The following is a 22,085-nucleotide window of genomic DNA, read 5'->3' as shown; positions in this document are numbered from 1 at the left end:
ATGAAGAGCTGAAACCTCTGGTTTTAATCTCCTGTGTTGTGGGAATTTAAAGAGGTGAGAGGATCACAAGGATCACTTCTAGGCTCAAACTAATGATTATATGATAGTTTCTATCCCAAGGGTAAAACCAAATGTACAATTTGCAAGTCTCTTTCCAAATTCAATGTTCAGAATACCCTTGGAGGTGAGGAGAAGGGCAGTCAAACCGTTCCTTATGTCTAAGAGCAAATTTAGAGAAAAATGAGTACTCTACTGAATGGATTGGCTTCTGAATCAAGTCACTTTCATAACATCAATGTATAAGCCCTCAGTGAAGGTAACTGTTAAAAGTGGTTACTGACAAATATCCAATATTTTAGAGAAGTTAAAGAAAGATGGCATATACCAGAAAACAAGAGATTATTAACTACATTCTGAGAATGTATCTTATTCATCTTTACATTCTTAGACTCCAGAACCTGCAGGATCACAGAAAACACTGAACAAATCTTTTCATGGTGGTTTCTGAGCTCTTGTTCTTCCAGGGTTAGATCACAAATGATCAAATATACAAAGCCTTGGGGGTTGGGATCAAAGGCTTCCTGCAGTACTCTAACCCTGGGAGACCTTATTTGGTAATTAAACTTACATTTCACATTCTACAAATTATATCAAGAATACCTACACTGTTTGAGACCAAAGAAGAAGTAATAAACATCATCTGGTTGGGCATCTATTGCAAAAGGAGGGTTTTTAAAAGTAGAGAGACTACAATATGGGAATCCTGGAGCCGAAAAGTAGAAACATTGCCTCTTCAGTTGTTGCTTCTGTAGTAAAATCAACAAATTGCTTACTTATGACTCTTTTCTTCCAAGTTGCTTAGAAAGCTTCTATTTTTTCTGATTGAGAAATTTAGTCATTTGGAGTCAGAGCTGTGATTCTAGGAACACACACTAACCTAGTGAGAATCAAAAACAGGAAAGTGAGCCTTTCCTCTCTGAAGAAAAATCTGCAAATCTTCCAAATATGACTGGTATTCCCATAGGCATGTAATGACATTCGGTACATAAATACCCTTTATTCGGTAGCCCAGTCAGACTCAGACTCTTAGTGGCTACCTTCTTTCCTTACTGTCTTCCTTCTTTTTATTAGGCAGATTGGCTTGGCTGGTCATACTCTATTGCTGGTTTTGCCCGACTCCATAATCACCGCCTGTCCCGTGTGAGTGAACACACATCCTTATGGAAATTGCTACTGTTCTTTCCAGTGACAATCTATTTTTCATGGTGGAAGACTAGCATTTGGATGTTTTAGGAACGAATGAAGGCCGGGCGCAGTGGCTCAAGCCTGTAATCCCAGCACTTTGGGAGGCCGAGACGGGCGGATCACAAGGTCAGGAGATCGAGACCATCCTGGCGAACCCAGTGAAACCCCGTCTCTACTAAACAATACAAAAAACTAGCCGGGCGAGGTGGCGGGCGCCTGTAGTCCCAGCTACTCGGGAGGCTGAGGCAGGAGAATGGCGTGAACCCGGGAAGCGGAGCTTGCAGTGAGCTGAGATCCGGCCACTGCACTCCAGCCTGGGTGACAGAGCAAGACCCCGTCTCAAAAACAAAAAAAAAGAATGTTTGACGGAAAAGTTCTCTGCCTAAGATGAATGATTTAAAGAAATAAGATGGGCTGTAGTCTCAGCTACTCAGAAGGCTGAGGTAGATTACTTGAGCCCAGGAGTTCAAGTCTAGCCTGGGCAACACAGCAAAATCCTGTCCTTAAAAAACAAAAAAAAGGAAAGATAGGTTCTCTGTACACTGGTTTATCATGTGGCTGAGAAGTGGCTCAAACTTGGAGAAAGAGACAGAATAACTGCCATCTGTCTACAAAGACAATCAGTAATACACATGATGGATTTAAATACACACCCCCCACGTACCCTCTTCAGAGAAGAAACTTATCATGAAAGGTGCAACACATTTGGGATCCTTACACAAGTAAACTACTCTAGATGAGGGATCCCTCAAGAATGCTTCCAATCACAAATTGCTATTCGGGTGGCTTTGCTGTAGCTGTGCTTTCTCAACGATAATACCCATGCTGGCACATGTCTGAGAGAAGGAATGAAGCTTGGAAGAAGGGGGTTTCATGGAAAAAAATGAATTGAGATGACAGAACCTACTACTTTAAATCCCCTTTTCTTTGCATAGCTCTTATTTTTCCTGTCTTTGACTGCCTAATATAAGCCAATTTTAATTTAAACTCAGATCAGTACTCGCACACTACTCTTGAAGTTAGGTTCTTATAAGAAATATCCTGGGACAGAAAACAAATATTCTAAACGCCAAAGAGAACCCCAAACCAGGTCACATCATATCATAGATTGGGAGGGAGAACAGCAGGCAAAAGAGGAAAAAGCTGGCCCCTCCTCAGCCACAGGAGGAAACTAAGTTTCTCATAAACGCTTATGGTCTGATCAGCATGGCTACGGGCTCTCTGTGGTGAAGAAGGTTTTGCCCCACAAAGCTTGGTCCAGAGGTGCCCTGGGCCCACAGGCTGATGGCTGTTTGTGTGTTTTGCCTGACTGAGCTGCCCAGAGCCTGAACTCCATGGTAAGTGCAGCAGGCACCTCCACTGCCCAGTTCACACAAAGGTACATTGAGAGGAAAGGTAACACGGGCAGAGACCACAAAGCACCCATTGTGGAGCTGATGACAATAACCTGACACTCCCCCTTGACATCATTAGCTCACTGTATCCCCTTCGCTGCTGGAGGCCCCTTCTCTTTCCCCTCGGCAGTTGGTTCTCCTTCTGCCACCAGGTTCTCCCACAGTTCACCAAATTAAATATGGCTTTCCCCAAACTCTTGCTTTCTGTTGATACAACTAGTTCATAATTCATCAACCACCAGCTTTTGGCTATTAGTTCGAATTCTGACCTACTGTGTAGCAAAAACAAAAACAAAAAACCAGGACAGAAAGTGCTTCAACAGCCATTTTACTCTTCTTTAATTCTACTGGCTTTGGGCATACATCTCATTTGCTGTGGAAGAAGGTCTGACAGCAGGGCTGACAGCACCAATTCATAACACATTCTTTTCATCATACAAAGAGTAAAACCCTAGAATAATGGGACCATCTGCTACCACGACAGAGCTGCCTTACTGACTGTAGAAAAGGACGGCTTGTGTGGGGGTGAGAGAAGAATGAGGACAGAGGAGGCATCTGGGGCAAGTGAGCCTACAAGTATGTCTACAAATTCAGAATTTGGTGGAAAATCCAAATTTGACTTCAAGATGATAGAGAATTGATGAGAAATAGTTGTATTATTTCCAAAATTTACTGAATTTGGAACCTGAGGTTAAAAGTTTTAGGATAAAGCAACCTCAGGTTCAGACTGGCCTTGGGAAGAAATGACAATCACAGATGGTAATGAGTGTCAGTGCTTGAGAAGAATTGCCAAAGTCAATCTACACATTTGACCTGACTCAAAGACGGGGGAAAACAAGTCTCATTTAAAAAGGATGAGTCTGCAGCAAAAAATCAAAGGGAAGCTGGAGCCTCTGCCCACCTCTCCATTCTGCTGCTGGTGCCTGCTCTTCCTCACAGTACCTCCTGAAAAGTTCAGAATTCAGTTAATACAGAATTATTGGGATGATTTTCAACGTGTAGTTTAAGATGAAGAGTTCCGTTTGGTTTAAACCACTTCACCTAACCTCTTGGTAACGGTAGTCCTGAGAGTCCGCAGTGTCGGCGAAATCATCCTGTGACCAAGCATCAAGCTGCTGACGGGGCACAGCAATTTCCGGGCCCATCATGTCTCCTTGACCTTGTCCCTCAAATCTGGTAGTTTCTGCACCGAGGGACATAGTCCACTGCGATGAAGTATGTTCAAAATCGTTTTCTACAGGCACCTCCTTCCAAAGTCCAATAGTGCAGGTGGTCAGGAAGACTTGGAAGGAAGCTGTGGAAGTCCAGCCAGGAATCTTGACTTTGTTAGACGTGGACACAGGAAAATCACCTTTGTCCTCCCCAGATTTTGTTATAGTCAAAGGAGAAACATCCATGGGATTCTAACCGCAAATATGCTAGATATAAAATTGATGGAATGCTAATTGGTCCATAAAAGGCTGTACAAGATAATCTGTGGCAAAGTAGAAAACAAGCCCAAAGGTGATGGAGATTGGAAGAGCTGGCAATGCTTTCTTGAAAATGGCGAGGAGTAATAATGTAAGGCACAAACCCTGTGGAGAAGATGGGAAAGACACACATTCACACATAATTATGAAACCATTTTCAGGCAAAACTCAATCACAAGTCTTGGTTTTTAACATAGTTAACTGAATATTTTCCTTTGGGGTTAAATTTTAGAACAGATGTTTCATTCAATCTGGAAGAAGAGCTATGAAAAAACCTAGCTTTTGTTTGTTTCATAAGGTTCACTATGCACACATTGTTATTTTATCCCCTAATTCTAGGAAAGAAATAGAATCTGAAAATAAGTAAAACTATTTTGAAAAAAAGTTAAGGCCGGGCGTGGTGGCTCAAGCCTGTAATCCCAGCACTTTGGGAGGCGAGACGGGCGGATCACGAGGTCAGGAGATCGAGACCATCCTGGCTAACATGGTGAAACCCCGTCTCTACTAAAAAATACAAAAAAAAAAACCCAAAAAACTAGCCGGGCGAGGTGGCGGGGGCCTGTAGTCCCAGCTACTCGGGAGGCTGAGGCAGAAGAATGGCGTAAACCCAGGAGGCGGAGCTTGCAGTGAGCTGAGATCCGGCCACTGCACTCCAGCCTGGGCGACAGAGTGAGACTCTGTCTCAAAAAAAAAAAAAAAAAAAAGTTAAAAGACACAGAAATTTCTATCTTAAATACTGTGTTGGCCTCTGTGATTTTAGTTCGGCTAGTTAAAAACCCAGATGTGAAGAGCATTCTTTATGCTGAGCGGGAGCATTCTTCCCACGCAGGCCCCTCCATGAAGCATGTCGAGGCTGCAATGTTTAAAAAATAAAATAAACTAAAAGTTTATTTATGAGGAGTATACTGCTTTCGTGTAAACACAGAGCAGCCATGTAATAGAGTTCATTTTTTACCCTAGTTACAGAAACACTAGAAAGTCTTCACCCGGCCAAGATATCTTTAGTAAAAATCTTCAGTAAAAATAGCAATAAGAAATATTTTATGGGTTGTTTACTTAAATCATAGTTTTTAGGTTGCACACAGTGGCTCATGCCTGCAATCCCAGCACTTTAGGCGGCCGAGGCAGGCAAATCACTTGAGGTCAGAAGTTTGAGACCAGTCTGGGCAATGTGGCAAAACCCCATCTCTACTAAAAATACAAAAATTAGGCCAGGTGTGGTGGCTCACGCCTGTAATCCCAGCACTTTGGGAGGCCGAGACTAGCAGATCACGAGGTCAGGAGATCGAGACCACCCTGGCTAACACGGCGAAACCCTGTCTCTACTAAAAATACAAAAATTAGCCGGGCGCAGTGGCGGGCACCTGTAGTCCCAGCTACTCGGGAGGCTGAGGCAGGAGAATGGCATGAACCCGGGAGGCAGAGCTTGCAGTGAGTGGAGATCGCACCACTGCACTCCAGCCTGGGCGACAGAGCGAGACTCCGTCTCAAAAATGCAAAAATTAGCCAGGCATGGTGGTGCATATATGTTATTCCAGCTACTTGGGAGGCTGAGACAGGAGGATTGCTTGAACCTAGGAAGCAGAGGTTGCAGTGAGCTGAGATAATGTCACCGCACTGTAGTTTGGGCGACAGAGCAAGACTCTGTCTCAAAAAAAAAAAAAAAAAAAAAAAAAAAAAGGCCAGGTGCAGTGGTTCACACCTGTAATCCCAGCACTTTGGGAGGCCGAGGCAGGCACATCACTTGAGGTCAGGAGTTCAAGACCAGCCTGGCCAACACGGTGAAACCCTGTCTCTACTAAAAATACAAAAATTAGCCAGGCATGGTGGTAGCCGCCTGTAATCCCAGCTACTCGGGAGGCTGAAGCAGAGAATTAAGGCTAGGAGGCGGAGGTTGCAGTGAGTCGAGATTGCACTACTCAACTCCAGCCTGAGCAACAGAGACTCCGTCTCAAAAAAAAAAAAAAAAAATAAATAAATAAATCATAGTTTTGAAAGCTTCAGGGTTCATGCTGTAGCACTATCAGCAAGATCTATGTGGGATCATGCATGGCACTAGCTCCTCTCACTAGATGCTTGATGTCTTAAGTAACACTGTATGCTACAGGCTGTGTCATTAAATGCAAAACCACCACCAAACTCTCAGTGACTAAGTCTGGGGACTAAGGGATGATCTGTTTATCCCTGTAACACCGACCTTACAGAGCTAATTTGCTACATATCTGTGCTGGTAGGCTTGAGGCAGCGGTTCCCAAACAGAAATACCAGAATTTCCTGGGAAACTTTTAAAAACTACACAATTAAATAAGAATATCTCAGGGCAGAGCTTACAGTTTTAAAAGCTCCCAAGTGATTCTCATATGTGACCAGGGTAGAGAACTACTAAGGTGAGGTCTAATGATCAAAAAGCTCCTCAGATAGCTGGAATATTTAACCCACCTGGGGTTAAAACAGAACTGCCTTAAAGGGACTGTGTAATCAAAGTTTTGACATTAAGAGTTCTGACACATTCTTAGTAGTGTATACTTACAATTAATATGGCTACAAAACAGGCTATGGTTGTGTTCCAGTCTCCACTGGCTGTTGCTGAGGCTTTACCAACCAGAACACTGTAGAAAATGAAATCTCCCAATCCAAGTTTTACTCCCCCTAAAAAGGAAAGAGTACAAGTATAAAAAAGTTGGTCACTCTTTGCTATGATTTCACAATTCAAAAATATCACTGCCCTACTCAACCCCACAATGAATGAGAGAAGTCAGTAAATGATATACAAAATTAGGCTTCAGCTGTGTCTTTCTTTTTTTGTTTTCTACAATAGGAGTTCCAGATTCTATGTGACTGACTCTGGAGTCTTAACTGTAGATGCTGCTGTTATTTATCAATAACAATAATAGGTAATAATCGTCATCTATTGAATATATAGTTTATACCCAGCACTTGTACTAAGAAGTCCTTATAAGAATTCTCAGATAGGCATCATTTTATCATCTTATTAATTAATTAACATATATATTTTTTTTGAGATGGAGTCTTGCTCTCTGGCCCAGGCTGGAGTGCAGTGGCATGATCTCGGCTCACTGCAAACTCTGCCTCCCAGGTTCAAGCCACTTTCCTGTCTTAGCCTCCTGAGTAGCTGGGATTACAGGCGCATGCCACCATGCCTGGCTAATTTTTGTATTTTTGATAGAGACGGGGTTTCACCATGTTGGTCAGGCTGGTCTCAAACTCCTGACTTTGTGATCCACCCACCTTGGCCTCCCAAAGTGCTGGGATTGCAGACGTGAGCCACCGTGCCCAGCCTATCATCTTATTTTTAAAAACAGCTTCATCAGGCTATGATTTATCTCATACAATACACGCCTGGCCTATTTTACTTAATATAATGTTTCTGAGGTTTAACCATGATACTGCATGTGTCTACAGTTTCTTGGAAGTTATTGGAAGCTGAATGGTTTTCCATTATATGGTTTGCTTATCCATTTACCAGTTGATGGACATCTGCATTGTTTTCAATTTGGGGCTATTCTGAACAATGCTGCTATGAACATTTATGTCCATGTCTCTGTGGGGACAGATTGTTTTCATTTCCGTTGGGTAGACTCCTGGGAGTGCAATTGCTGGGCCATGTAAGTTTAGGTTTTTAGCTTTTTAATAAACTGCCAAATCACGTTCCACACTGGCTGTTCCAGTCTGCATTTCCACCAACAACAATTGAGAGTTCCAGTTTCCTCACATCTTCACCAGCACTTGGTATTGTTAGCCTTTCTGATTCTAGTTACTCTGATTAATGATGTTGAGCATCTTTTCATGTGCTTATTAGCCATTATGTATCTCTTTTGGTAAAATGTCTAGTCAAAGCATTTCTCTATCTTAAATTTGGGCTATCGTCTTATTAAGTTGTAAGCATCTTTTATTTATCCTAAATACAAGTCCTTTAATGGGACTTCAATATGATTTGCATATATTTTCTCTCAGTTGGTAGCTTATTTTCCTTTTTTTTTAAGTGATCTCGGCTCACTGCAACCTCCACCTCCCAGTTTCAAGCAATTCTCCTGCCTCAGCCTCTTGAGTAGCTGGGATTACAGGCATGCACCACCACGCCCGGCTAATTTTGTATTTTTAGTAGATACGGGGTTTCACCATGTTGGCCAGGCTGGTCTCAAACTCCAAACCTCAGGTGATCCATCAACCTCGGCCCCCCAAAGTGCTGGGATTACAGGCGTGAGCCACCACACCTGGCCTTATTTTCCACTTCTTAATGGTATTTAAAAAAATTTTTTTTGGCCGGGCATAGTGGCTCACGCCTGTAATCCCAGCACTTTGGGAGGCCAAGGCGGGCAGATCACCATGTCAGGAGTTCAAGACCAGCCTGGCCAAGATGGTGAAACCCCATCTCTACTAAAAATACAAAAATTATCCGGGCATGGTGGCGCATGCCTATAGTCCCAGCTACTCGGGGAGGCTGAGGCAGGAGAATCGCTTGAACCCAGGAGGTGGAGCTTGCAGTGAGCCAAGATCGCACCACTGCACTCCAACCTGGCGACAGAGAGAGACTGTTTCAAAAAAAAAAAAAAAAAAAAGCACTATTAATGATATTTCCAAATAAAAGTTACATGTGACACAGAATTAAGACTGTAACACTCTGAATTCATTTTATTCTCAAAAAGGTTGATAATGTAGCCGCCTAAAGGAATCCATGACTTTGCAACATAGAGGAATGTACATACTTTCTTCTGGATCTTCACCAGCAAGGATGCTGCTGGAAAGTTCCTGGACAGCAGCTCGTGACTCAGGTGTAGAGCGATGAGGCCCTAGATGACTGTCCCTCTGGGCTTCCCATTCCTCACTGAAGCCGCCATCATCATTCTCTGCAACCGTGTCTTGTGACTCCCTTTCTGTGCCTTCAAGAGAAAGTGAAAGTTACAGCTCTAATATTTAGAAAAATTTAATACCTTTACGAAAATTACATGGAACCAGTAACTAGCTAACTGTCATTGTAACTAGCTGGCCCTTAAACCACAAAGCATGGGCTGTAGCAGTGCCTGCTGGTAGTTTATCCAATAGCTATTTTCTCCCTTATTTCCTGAGGGCAGAATCCTGAATTGTTTGGGTTCCCATCCCTCTCCCACATGACTCTGGTAGTAAATCCTGATCAATCCAAGCCAAGCATGGTAATCCCACCAAACCTCTTCCTAACAAAAGCTCTAAGGCTGTGGGGTTATAACTTGGTATGAACCTATGAGTGGTGAAGCAAAGTCCGCTGGGATTCCTGGGGAAATTTTTCTCACTCTTTAAGAGACTAAAGGAAAAAATAAACAGTCCCTTCTATGCCTGAATGTTGCCTTATCTAGATATGATGCCTAGAACTACAGCTGTCATGACCACCAGGAGCAGTGGGCTGAAGACCAAGCCTATACACTAGTGATGGTAGAGTAGGAAGTTGGGCTACTTGAAAACCTCCCTGAGCCACCAAATTAACCAACCTTACAAATTTCAAATGCCTACACCTCAGGCCTTCCTGCCACGTGAAGAATACATTTCTTCTTTGCTTAAGGCAACTGAGTTGGGCTTTTTATCTTTGCAACTGAAAGCTTCCTAACTGTTGGCACTCATCCCTGGATTTGGTGACAAAGTTATAAAAGTGGCTTCATTCTGGAGGGTGGATTGGGAAAGGAGGGGGAGTGAATGTCTTTATGGGCCAGTCATTTCATTATAATGACTATCAATCTCATTGAAAATGGTGAGCACGGCCGGGCGCGGTGGCTCAAGCCTGTAATCCCAGCACTTTGGGAGGCCGAGATGGGCGGATCACAAGGTCAGGAGATCGAGACCACCCTGGCTAACCCGGTGAAACCCCGTCTCTACTAAAAAATACAAAAAACTAGCCGGGCGTGGTGGCGGGCGCCTGTAGTCCCAGCTACTCCGGAGGCTGAGGCAGGAGAATGGCGTGAACCCGGGAGGCGGAGCTTGCAGTGAGCTGAGATCCAGCCACTGCACTCTAGCCTGGGCGACAGAGCGAGACTCCGTCTCAAAAAAAAAAAAAAAAAAATAAATAAAAAATAAAAAATAAAAAAAAATAAAAAATAAATAATCAACTAAATTGCTCATACTGAATGATGTTGATAGTTCCTTGAAGGAGCAAATTTCNAAAAAAAAAAAAAAAAAAAAAAAAAAAAAAAAAAAGAAAATGGTGAGCACGATAGTCTTAAAAAAACTTCCATACATTAAAAATAATTAAAATATTTAAGTGAAGTTCAAAGTACTTTTATTCTTCCTTCATTTTTTATAAAAGTAATACACGTTCAGAACAGAAGTAGATTTGCCATGAATAAGTACAGCTTGTGAGCTTCAGGGCCCTTCCTTGCATGGCTTCCTCTGGGAGAGCCCTCACAATTTTGTATTGGTAGTTTTGTATTCTTTTTATTATCCAGGTCTCCAAAACACCTGAGTCTTCTCTGGTTTGGAGTTGATGAAATAATGTAAGAATAAGATTTATAGGCCGGGCGCGGTGGCTCAAGCCTGTAATCCCAGCACTTTGGGAGGCCGAGGCGGGTGGATCACGAGGTCAGGAGATCGAGACCATCCTGGCTAACATGGTGAAACCCCGTCTCTACTAAAAATACAAAAAACTAGCCGGGCGTGGTGGCGGGCGCCTGTAGTCCCAGCTACTTGGGAGGCTGAGGCAGGAGAATGGCGTGAACCTGAGAGGCGGAGCTTGCAGTGAGCCGAGATCGCGCCACTGCACTCCAGCCTGGGTGACACAGCGCGAGACTCTGTCTCAAAAAAAAAAAAAAAAAAAAAAAAAAGAATAAGATTTATAAATGAAAACAGCAGTCCCTTTTCTGCCCCCTCCCTCCTCACTTCTGATACTCATTCCTACTTTAAACTCTTTTAGCCATTCCTTTTGGTATTTACCTCCATAATTAATTATAAGTAGTATGCTCATTGTGCCATAACTTGATGTTTTAATTTGGGGTACTTATTCGCCTCCTATAGAGAAGATAAAGCATTAGGTCTCATCCTCTTCTGCACGTAAATGTAACTCTTCCCGTCTTCCCAGTGCCATAACCTTATATTAAATTCAGTTTTATATTCTCACTATGCAAATAATATTCACAACTAAACTACTTTGCTACAGCCAGAATATACTATAATTACATTTGCTTTTTTGAACAAGTTTTTGTTTTCCTTGGAAAACTGCCTCATTTTTTTCCATTGATGAATTTTATATTATTATCTATGACTAATTTATCCTGAAATGCTCTGACAGAGTTCAACCACATCAGGTAATCTCTCAGTTCGTTTTTTTGTTTGTTTTTTCCTTGCACAGATATCCCTCTCAGAGCCCTACGCCCTTTTGTTCCAATGTAACTTCTAGTTCCGTTAACACAGTGATTTAACTAGGGATAGCACCTCCCTTCTGGGGAGTGTTTGGAAATAACTAGGATGGAGGAGTTTTTGATTACCGCAAAGCCTCAAAGCCATTATTGGCATTTAGTGGGTGAGTGGCCAGGGATGTTAAATATCTTGCAATGTGAGGGGAAGTCCCACACAATGAAGAACTGTGCCCCCCAAAATATCAGCAGCACTCTCACTGAGGAAGCCTGCAGTGCATCCAGCCTTCCCATTTCAAAGCCCTTGCTCATGCTGTCCCTCTCTTGGAAAGCTCTTCCTCCATCCTTCAGCAAGCCATCACCTATTATCACTTCCTCAGGGAAGCACCCCTTGACTTTGCAGGATACGTAAAATTCCACTATTATAAACTTTCACAGCAACTTATACGTCTTCTTTGCAGTACCTATCACAACTGTATGAATTATTTATGTAATAATTTGTTGACCATCTATCTCCCCAAATAGACTATAAGCTCCACAAGGGCAGGGGAAATCTTTAGTGCTATATCCCGAGGGCCTAGCACATAGTCAGGTGCTCAGTCAACATCTGTAAAAGGAATGAAATTCTGTTGTATCACTCACTCACTCATACATACATATATACCTACATGCTCACAACCATTAGATTTTCTTTAGCTTAACACAGGTTAACTCTGTAGATTTCCTGGCTTTATAAAACATAAACTCTCCCTTTCCTGACAAACAGCACCTCAATTAAGGCCTTTTTTCCCTCACCAATATTTATTTTGCCTGTTGTTTTTCAGATTCCTCATAAAAGTTAGCCCTTTTTTGTTTTTCTTTCAAAAAGTAAGCTTTTTTTTTTTTAACTGTTTATATTGTGCTATTATTCCTCAATCCTTTTTTATCCTTTTTTTTTTTTTTTTTAGTGTGTGGGAAGGTAGCCTCCATTCCAGAAAATTGAATTAAAGCTCCCCCTCAACTCCATCTAATAACAACTTCTAACTTGTGTTCTCCTTAATATGTTCTGTAGTATCCTTAAAGGACTTTTCACTCTCATCCTAAGTCATTATTATTATTCATTATTATTATTATTATTGAGGCAAGATCTCACTAAGTTGCCCAGGGTAATCTGGAACTCCTTGGCTCAAGTGATCCTCTTGCCTTGGCCATGTAGCTGGGACTACAGACTTACATAACAGGACCCAGCTCATCCCAAGTCATTCTTAACCCAGCTCATCCTAAGTCATTCTTATCCTCTTCTAAAAAGTCATATCCACCTAGAATATTTGATCTTCTCAGTATAAACATTAGCACATCTCAAATCGTATTTCAGTTACTCTGGCCATGTTAGACAAGAAGTTCCTATTGTTATGTTGTTTATATTTTGCCTTTTTTTGTTTACTTATATTTCCTTTATTGTCTGTATCTTTTAGGAGGTTCTTACTTTTACATGTTTGGAGAGAGTTTTTTTTCTTTTTAAAATCATGACTTCTAAAAAACAAACAAAAAACAAAAACAAAATCATAACCTCAACCTGAACCTTTCCATGCTGGTATTCTGTATTTAATGGGAGGTGTCTTAACCTAGGGGTGCCTTGACTGTATTGTTGGGTTATGAGTATATGAACTCCTTAAATATTTATCTGTATATTTACTGGGCATTACTATAGTTTTCAAGAGATTCTCAAAGGAGTCTATGATCAAAGAAAGATAATGAAAACATTGCTATACTGTTAGCTTATAAGATAACAGTGACCCTGAAAAACCAAGATATTATCTAATAAAAGTTACCTACTTTCTGCATTATACTTGGAATTTTTGGATACTCTCCTTTGAGCTTCCGGGTCTCCTTCTGCCATATTCACCAACCACACCATTGTTGCTGTTGAGAAAGACAAAATTCCAGGTAAGCACTGGATACACAAAGTATGCACAGACAACACACAGGCCATCATTTCTCCACACAAATCGCCAATCTTCCTAATGCTGCCTTAAGACGGTTCAACAATCAGAAGTAAAAATAATAAAAGGTTCTCTTTGGTTTTAGCAGATAAGAGAAAAAGTTCTGAAACTGAATGTTTACTGTAGTGCTCAAACTGCACCTGCTATCACAAAACTCTTCATCATCATTTTCAGTCCGTGAAAAGTAACCAGAAGGAAAACTGTTCAGGCCAGCAAGATTCCACTGAAACAATAGCTGGACTAGTTGAATGTTCTAAATTCCAGGACAAACTGGAGCTCACAAAAGCCTCAGATGGTGATTATAATTCAAAAGATGCACAGAGTAAATTTCCTTCATAATATGTCTCACTTTTAGAACGTTCAATGATGCTAAACCATGTTTTAAACTTGAAGTGAGAAAAAACGTTAAAAGCAATAAACATAATAGGGATAGTCAAGTGGCCTCCTCTGTGACCCTTCTACAAAAACACATGTATATCAATATATCAATCTAGATCTAGATATACACATGTGCATCTCTACCACATATTAGTTCAGAGACAACGTGAAAACTTTAAAATGGTGCTTCTCTATTTCAGGCAGGAATGAAAAATAGTATAATCCCCATTGGTGGGAAATTTGGTAACATCTAATAAAACTACATGTCCATTAACCCTTTAACCCAGCAATATTACATTTTGGAACTTATCCTGAAGATACATCAACAATAACACTAAAGTACATATAAACAAACACATGACATATGGGGGTATGGTGGGAACCAAATGCCAGCAGCAAGCTGAGTCCAATCTGGTCACAGTAATTTTAAACAAGATACTTAGCATTTATGTCTCTCTGGCTTTTTATCACTATAATTTTATCCATGTTTCTAATACTTAGGCTTCTTGAAGAACTTATGAAAGAAATACACAAAGAAGCTGAACGACCGCCTTGTTATTTCTGAGGTCAACCAAGTTTCATTACAGGATAACACAACCAAATGATCAAAAGTTAACAGAAACCAGGCAGGCAATACACTGTTTAACGAAATCCAGATCTAAAGAAGAAAAACTGAAGGGCAACCACCAAGTATGAGGTTTATGGATTAGTTTTTATTTTTTCTAAAAATAGGGTCTCACTGTGTTGCCCAGGCTGGACTCAAACTCCTGGGCTCAAGCAATCCTCCCGCCTCAGCCTCCCAAAGTGCTAGGATTACAGGCATGAGCCACTGCACCCAGCCTGTTTATGGATTTCTATAGCCTTTTGGAAATGAAGGCACCAGCAATTTATTAGGTTTTCATTCTTTATGTAAGTATGAAAAAATATAGCTACAAGCCCCTTTGTTTTAAGAGCTAATAGTTGCAGCAGACCAACATGGCACAAGTATACATATGTAACAAACCTGCACGTTATGCACATGTACCCTACAACTTAAAGTATAATAATAATAAATAAATTAAAAAAAAAAAAAGATGAAAAAAAAATAAAAATAAAAAAAAATAAAAACAGATTGCTTAAAAAGCCAAATAAAGAAAAAAAAAAGAGCTAATAGTATCATGAAGATCAATGGCCAGCTAACTTTTTCTGTAAATGGCCAGGGAGTAAACATTTCAGGTTTTGTGCATCACATATTCTTCCTTTTTCATTTTCTTTTTAAATTAAAAAGCATTTTTAGCTTATAAGCTGTACAGAAAACAGGCAATGGGCCACATTTGGCTTCAAGCAATAGTTTGCTAATCCCATGTTAATTATCATAAATAGTACATTTGTTAAATAGTCCTAAAATAATATTTTTTAAAAATCACTTTTCCTTTCACCTTAACACCAAACACCTTAGATCAATAGGAAAATAAGCAGATTTCTTGTTTAAATTTAAAAAAAAAAAAAAAAAAGGCCTGGCACAGTGGCTCATACCTGTAATTCCAGCACTTTGGGAGTCTGAGGTGGGTGGATCACCTGAGGTCAGGAGTTCAAGACCAGCCTGACCAACATGGAGAAACCCTGTCTTTACTAAAAATACAAAATTAGCCCGGTGTGGTGGTGCATGTCTGTAATCCCAGCAATTTGGAAGGCTGAGACAGGAGAATTGCTTGAATCCGGGAGGCGGAGGCTGTGGTGAGCCGAGATCGCGCCATTGCACTCCAGCCTGGGCAATGAGAGCAAAACACTCTGTCTCAAAAAAAAAAAAAAAGAAAAAGAAAAAGAAAAGAAAAGAAAAAAAAATTTTTTAATGTAGACTAGGCTGGTCTTGAACTCCTGGGCTCAAGCAATCCTCCTGCCTCTACCTCCCAAAGTCCTGGGATTACAGTCACACCCAGCTGGAAAATATGCAGATTTAAAAATTAACATAATATACCCTCCTCCAACTGATATGAAATCAAAAAGCTTTAGGTAAAATGATCTACCTCAAGGAATTGTTAAGTTTCCCTTCTAGTTAAGCTCTCAGAGTGAACCACTTCTACTAATGACTACTAGGTAAGAATAAATTAGCTCAAAAAGTAGGTGTATAATTTTTCTGTCAAAAGACAGAAGTAAAAAACAAAAATGCTCATACATTTCCTGTCAGTAAGAGCATTTTGCAAACTGAATACCCTAAACTGGGAGACAGTATTAAAATGCATAAAAGAATTATATTCATTGATTTTTAGAGAACAAATAGCCAGGATGACTGATTTAAAACTTTTTATATTCATGCTTATATTCACTTCAGGGAAAAAGTACTCATTGGCATTGCTGCTTTTTACAGTTAAAAAACAGAATGTAAGAAAAAAATGTAAGAAAAATGTAAGAAAAAATTCTTACATTCTGTTAAAAAAACAAAATAAAGGCCGGGTGTGGTGGCTCATGCCTGTAATCCCAGCACTTTGGGAGGCTGAGGCAGGTGGATAACCTGAGGTCCTGAGTTCGAGACCAGCCTGGTCAACATGGTGAAACCCCATCTCTACTAAAAATACAAAAAATTAGCCGGGCTTGGTGGCAGGCGTCTGTAATCCCAGATACTCAGGAGGCTGAGGCAGGAGAATCTCTTGAACCCGGGAGGCGGAGGTTGCAGTGAGCCGAGATTGCGCCATTGCACTTCAGCCTGGGCAACAAGAGCGAAACTCCATCTCAAAAACAAAAAAAACAAAACCTCTCAAACTCAATGATTTATAAAATCCTCAAATCTTCACCAGACATTTATTATTGCAAAAGAACAGATGCAATGTTCAACCTACCTGATCTACACAGGAGGTAAGGGTTTATACTCCTATTTTCCCACGTATGTTGAACTGTTTCTAAAATATTTCAGAATGTCTTATGTTCTGCGGTCATTAAATAGACTTGAGAGCTTTTTAAAAAACACATGCTAATCATCTCTGTATCATTCCAATTTTAGTATTATGTGCTGCTAAAGCGAGCACAGATGTGAGTTTTAAAAATATTATATATGATAGATATTTTAAAACACAGTAAATACTTCTGAGTATTAAATTAACATACATGTTTAATGTTACGGCAGACTGAAAGTCTGGTAATAATTCCTCACCCATCCCTGTACTGATACTCTTGACATGGACTCACTTTTAGTAGAATGTATTTTCCCTTCTCCCAACCTGTGGCTCAACTAAAAATATGGAAAAAAAATTAGCCAGGCATAGTGGCACATGCTCGTAATCTCAACTACTCGGGAGGCTGAGGCAGGAGAATTGCCTGAACCCAGGAGACGGAGGTTACAGTGAGCCGAGACTGCGCCACTGCACTCCGGCCTGGGCGACAGAGCAAGACTCACCTCAAAAATAAAATAAAACAGGTTGGGTGCAGTGGCTCACGTCTGTAATCCCAGCACTTTGGGAGGCCGAGGCGGGTGGATCACTTGAGGTGGGGAGTTCCAGGCCAGCCCGGCCAATCTGGTGAAACCTCATCTCTACTAAAAATACAAACATTAGATGGATATGGAGGTGGGTGCTTATAACCCCAGCTACTCGGGAGGCTGAGACAGGACAATTGCTTGAACCCAGGAGGTGGGGGTTGCAGTGAGCCAAGATCACGCCACTGCACTCCAGCCCGAGCAACAGAGCAAAAGACTCTGTTTCCAAAAAACAAAAAAAAAAAAACAAAAAAAAACAGGCCAAGTGCAGTGGCTCATGCCTGTAATCCCACTAACTTGGAAGGCCGAGGAGGGTGGATCATGAGATCAGGAGATCGAGACCATCCTGACTAACACGGTGAAACCCTGTCTCTACTAAAAGTACAAAAAATTAGCCGGGCACGGTGGCGGGCGCCTGTAGTCCCAGCTACATGGGAGGCTGAGGCAGGAGAATGGTGTGAACCGGGGAGGCAGAGCTTGCAGTGAGCCGAGACTGGGCCACTATACTCCAGCCTGGGCGACAGAACGAGACTCCGTGTCAAAAAAAAAAAAAAATAGAATCTTCCCTCTCCTTGAAACACCTTTCCTGAAACCTGTTCTCCTATCAGGTCACCACCTGCTCTGCCTACGAGACAGGAATCTTTGATGTAGTGCATGACATTTACTATACCTCTCCTTCTTCACCACCCATTCTCTGCCCTACACTATCACTTCCACTGCCAGCACTGGCAAACCCCTGATACATGCATGCACACATATGCACCTTCCCTTTGGAGTATTGCTTCTGGTTCTATCAGTCTACTGAAACTGCTCTCTTCAATGTCACTAATGACATCTTAGGGAGCAAATACTGTATGGTTTACAGTCCTCATTACCTTTGACTTCTTTATAACATTTGATATTCTCTTTTTTTTTGGGGGGGGGGGTTGAAGCTTTGCTCTGTCACCCAGGCTGGAATGCAGGGGCACAATCATGGCTCACTGTAACCTCCGCCTCCTGGGTTCAAGTGATCTTCCCACCTCAGCCTCCCAAGTAACTGGGATTACAAGCGTGCACCACTACACCCAGCTGATTTTTATATTTTTAGCAAAGACAGGGTTTCACCATGTTGGCCAGGCTGGTCTCGATTTCCTGATCTCAAGTGATCCGCCCACCTAGACCTCCCAAAGTGCTGGGATTACAGACGTGAGCCACCACGCCCAGCCTCTCTCCTTGAAATTGTTTTTCCAGTTACTCAACAGAAAAATTGGCAAAAAACATCTACAAGGATATACATCAAACTGATAACAGGGGTAAGTACTTGATAAGGCATTAAGATTAGAGATGATAGTTACCGTGAAATTTATTTTTACCTGTAATTTTTATCCTTTTTCAAGGATAATGTATTACTTGTATAATTAAGATTAATTTTACAGGGCTGGGAGCAGTGGCTCACGCCTGTAATCCTAATGCTTTGGGAGGCTGAGGCAGTTGGATCGCTTGAGACCAGGCTGGCCAACATGGTGAAATCCCATCTCTACTGAAAATACAAAAATTTGCCAGGCATGGTGGCGTGTGCCTGTAATTCCAGCTACTTGAGAGGCTGAGGGAGGAGAATTGCTTGAACCTGGGAGACAGGTTGCAGTGAGTTGAGATTGCACCACTGTACTCCAGCCTGGCTGACAGGGAGAGACTCTGTCTCACAGAAAAAAAAAAAAAAAAAAAAAAAAAAAAAGATTATTTTCACAAATATGAAAAAGATTATAACAAGCCCATTACAAAATAAATTCAGATCTGTAGCTAAGAAACACATGAAAAAAAAGTTCAAATAATCACCCAAGCATTAGACAAACAATAAAAAATAAAACAAGATGTTATTTTTCTGCCTGTTAGATCTCTCTCTCAGACATACATACATGCATGTATGCACAGACACAGGCAAGGATTAACAAAGGGGTGGCCAGGCATGGTGGCTCACACCTGTAATCCTAGCATTTTGGGAGGCCTAGACGGGCGGATCACCTCAAGTCAGGAGTTTGAGACCCAGCCTGGTCAACATGGTGAAACCGTGTTTCTTTTTTTTTTTTTTTTTTTTTGAGACGGAGTCTCGCTCTGTCTCCCAGGCTGGAGTGCAGTGGCCGGATCTCAGCTCACTGCAAGCTCCGCCTCCCGGGTCCACGCCATTCTCCTGCCTCAGCCTCCCGAGTAGCTGGGACTACAGGCGCCCGCCACCTCGCCCGGCTAGTTTTTTTTTGTATTTTTTAGTAGAGACGGGGTTTCACCGTGTTAGCCAGGATGGTCTCGATCTCCTGACCTCATGATCCACCCATCTCGGCCTCCCAAAGTGCTGGGATTACAGGCTTGAGCCACCGCGCCCGGCCTGAAACCGTGTTTCTACTAAAAATACAAAAAATTAGCTGGGCATGGTGGCACACGCCCGTAATCCCAGCCACTCCAGAGGCTGAGGCAGGACAACTGCTTGAACCCGGGAGGCGGAGGTTGCAATGAGCCGAGATCACGCCACTGCACTCCAGCCTGCGTGACATAGCGAGACTCAGTCTCCAAAACAAAACACCAAAGGTGTAAGGAAACTGGTACTTTCGTTTACTGAAGGGAATGTAAACTGGCATAGCTTTTTTATGAGGTAATATGGCAAACTATCAAAATTTAAATACACACATCCTTTGACTTAGCAACTCTAAGAATACATCTTATAATAATATTCGTAAGTTCATCGATGCCCTCTGTAAGTGCTGCCTGTGATAGAAAATAAATTGAAATTATCTAAACGTCCATCAATGAGGATACCCACCACTGAATATCTACATAAGAGAACACTATGCAGCCATTTCATGTGCTGACATCAAAAAACAGTCATGATACTGTAAAGTGAAAAATACTGGCTTGCCCCATTTTCCAATATTTTCTTCTACTTCCTGTAGTATCCTCTCGTTTCATTCTCTAAACATAGTAGTTGACAAAGTTTGACCCTTGTCTTCCTCTTCTCTTCTGCTTTTATTTGAATGGCTCGACAGTTCACAGAGCTTAACTACCACCTCTCTGCTAATGTTCTTCAAGTCTCTATCTTGAATATCAACTTTTTCCCAAGCTCTAGTACTTCATTTCTAAACTTCTGCTAGCAATATCTACCTCAGTGACCCACAGGTACTGTCAACTAAATTAGATATGAGCCACAGAAAGATCTAAAACTAAACAGATTCCTCACACAAGAAAACATGGCCAGGCATGGTGGCTCATACTTGTAACCCAAGCACTTCGGGAGGTCAAGGCAGGAGGATCGCTTAAGCCCAGGAGTTCAAGACCAGCCTGGGCAACATGGCAAAACCCTGTCTCTACATAAAATACAAAAAAATTAGCCAGGCGTGGTAGTGTGTGCCTGTAGTCACAGCTACTTGGGAGCCTGAGGTGGGTGGATCACCTGAGCCTGGGAGGTCAAGGCTGCAGTGAGCCGTGATCACACCACTGTACTCCAGCCTGGGTGGGAGTGAGACCCTGTCTCAACAACAGCAACAAGAAAACACAGGAAAGCATTTTTTCTTCATCACCTTTCCTTCAAGCTTACAACTTCTCTCCTCAGTTGCTAGAACTATTGACTCTACCTCTGAATCCTCTCATCAAGTCTTTCCCTTGATTGCTACTGCCACTATCATAATTCAAACCCCATTAATTTCCACCTAGATCATGGCAACATCATCTTAATTATGCCTAGTATGCTTCTCATGATCTCAGTGTCCACCCAACAATTCATCTCACACAGTGCTGCCAGCTTACGAAGGCACAGCTCTGCTCACATTACCCTTCCGCTCAACAATCTCCGTTCCCCAGTGATCACTGAATAGCAGACAGACATCTAAACCAGTCACTCAAAGGAAACCTTGAGCTTGCACCCTAATCAATAACTCCTAACAGGTTTTAAAATGGGAATGCTGGTTCCCCAACATCTAAATATTTCCTTTCTTTCTATTCATATTGCAAACTCTCTTGAATCAACATCAGGTAGAAGACAATCATCTGCAAGGAAACAAAGAGATCTGCAGGAATTTCAGGAATGCTGTGCATTTAAGATGAGAACAAGTACCATGAAAACGACCACAGTTACATGTGCTTCAGTTCCAATAAATTCTGCGCTGATTACTACTTCAATATCATTCTCAAATACTTACAGGAGTAAATGAGAGCTGGAAAAAGTGTTTCATTTCTCTCCTGAGCTGTCTCAACCAGCATACGAAGTGGACCTTTCGGACACAAAACAGCCACTAAATCTAGAAAAAGAAAAACAGAAAAGACATCTGATAAAATGTATGGGCTAAACTTGTAAATGGGTGTTAGGGAGGAATTAACGAAGGGAAAAGGTTTAATGTTTTTTGTCTCTTTTTACACAAAAAGATGTTGAATGAATATGAAATAAATAGCAGGTGAACTGGTAGGGATGGGGGGGACAACCTAAACAATATAAAACCACACAGAACATCTGTAAAAATTTCATTTGGGTTTGACTGCTATTTGCTTAGTGTACAGTGTATCATTACTGGGGTATAGGAATAAGTCTTCCCAGTTTAAAGGAAAGCTGCAAGGCCGGGCGCGGTGGCTCAAGCCTGTAATCCCAGCACTTTGGGAGGCCGAGACGGGCGGATCACGAGGTCAGGAGATCGAGACCATCCTGGCTAACACGGTGAAACCCCGTCTCTACTAAAAATACAAGAAAATTAGCCGGGCGAGGTGGCGGGCGCCTGTAGTCCCAGCTACTCAGGAGGCTGAGGCAGGAGAATGGTGTGAACCCGGGTGGGGTGGAGCTTGCAGTGAGCCGAGATCGCGCCACTGCACTCCAGCCTGGG

At 41.8% G+C, this 22,085-nt stretch overlaps 1 protein-coding gene across 6 annotated transcripts in view; it reads right to left on the bottom strand.

Annotated features, from left to right (window-relative positions):
• Window positions 1–2,950: 2,950 nt before the first annotated feature.
• PSEN1 (presenilin 1) overlaps window positions 2,951–22,085 on the bottom strand; it is a 79,229-nt gene continuing 60,094 nt past the window's right edge. For 2 of the 6 annotated variants that reach the window (XM_025391506.1, XM_025391507.1), the window contains 5 exons: window positions 21,414–21,512; window positions 13,258–13,344; window positions 8,836–9,009; window positions 6,639–6,757; window positions 2,962–4,213 (listed from right to left, as the gene is read on the bottom strand). In XM_025391506.1, coding sequence (XP_025247291.1) covers window positions 4,058–4,213; window positions 6,639–6,757; window positions 8,836–9,009; window positions 13,258–13,344; window positions 21,414–21,512 — 635 coding nt within the window. In that variant the 3' untranslated portion in view covers window positions 2,962–4,057. Of the gene's footprint in view, window positions 4,214–6,638; window positions 6,758–8,835; window positions 9,010–13,257; window positions 13,345–21,413; window positions 21,513–22,085 lie in introns of all 6 variants that reach the window. The other 4 variants (XM_025391501.1, XM_025391503.1, XM_025391505.1 and 1 more) reach the window with 4 other exon arrangements.

The sequence above is a fragment of the Theropithecus gelada genome, chromosome 7b (genome assembly GCF_003255815.1).
Source record: "Theropithecus gelada isolate Dixy chromosome 7b, Tgel_1.0, whole genome shotgun sequence".
In the NCBI taxonomy this organism is placed as follows: Eukaryota; Metazoa; Chordata; class Mammalia; order Primates; family Cercopithecidae; genus Theropithecus; species Theropithecus gelada.
Note: the sequence above shows the minus strand (reverse complement) of the source record. Positions and strands in the feature narration are given on the sequence as shown.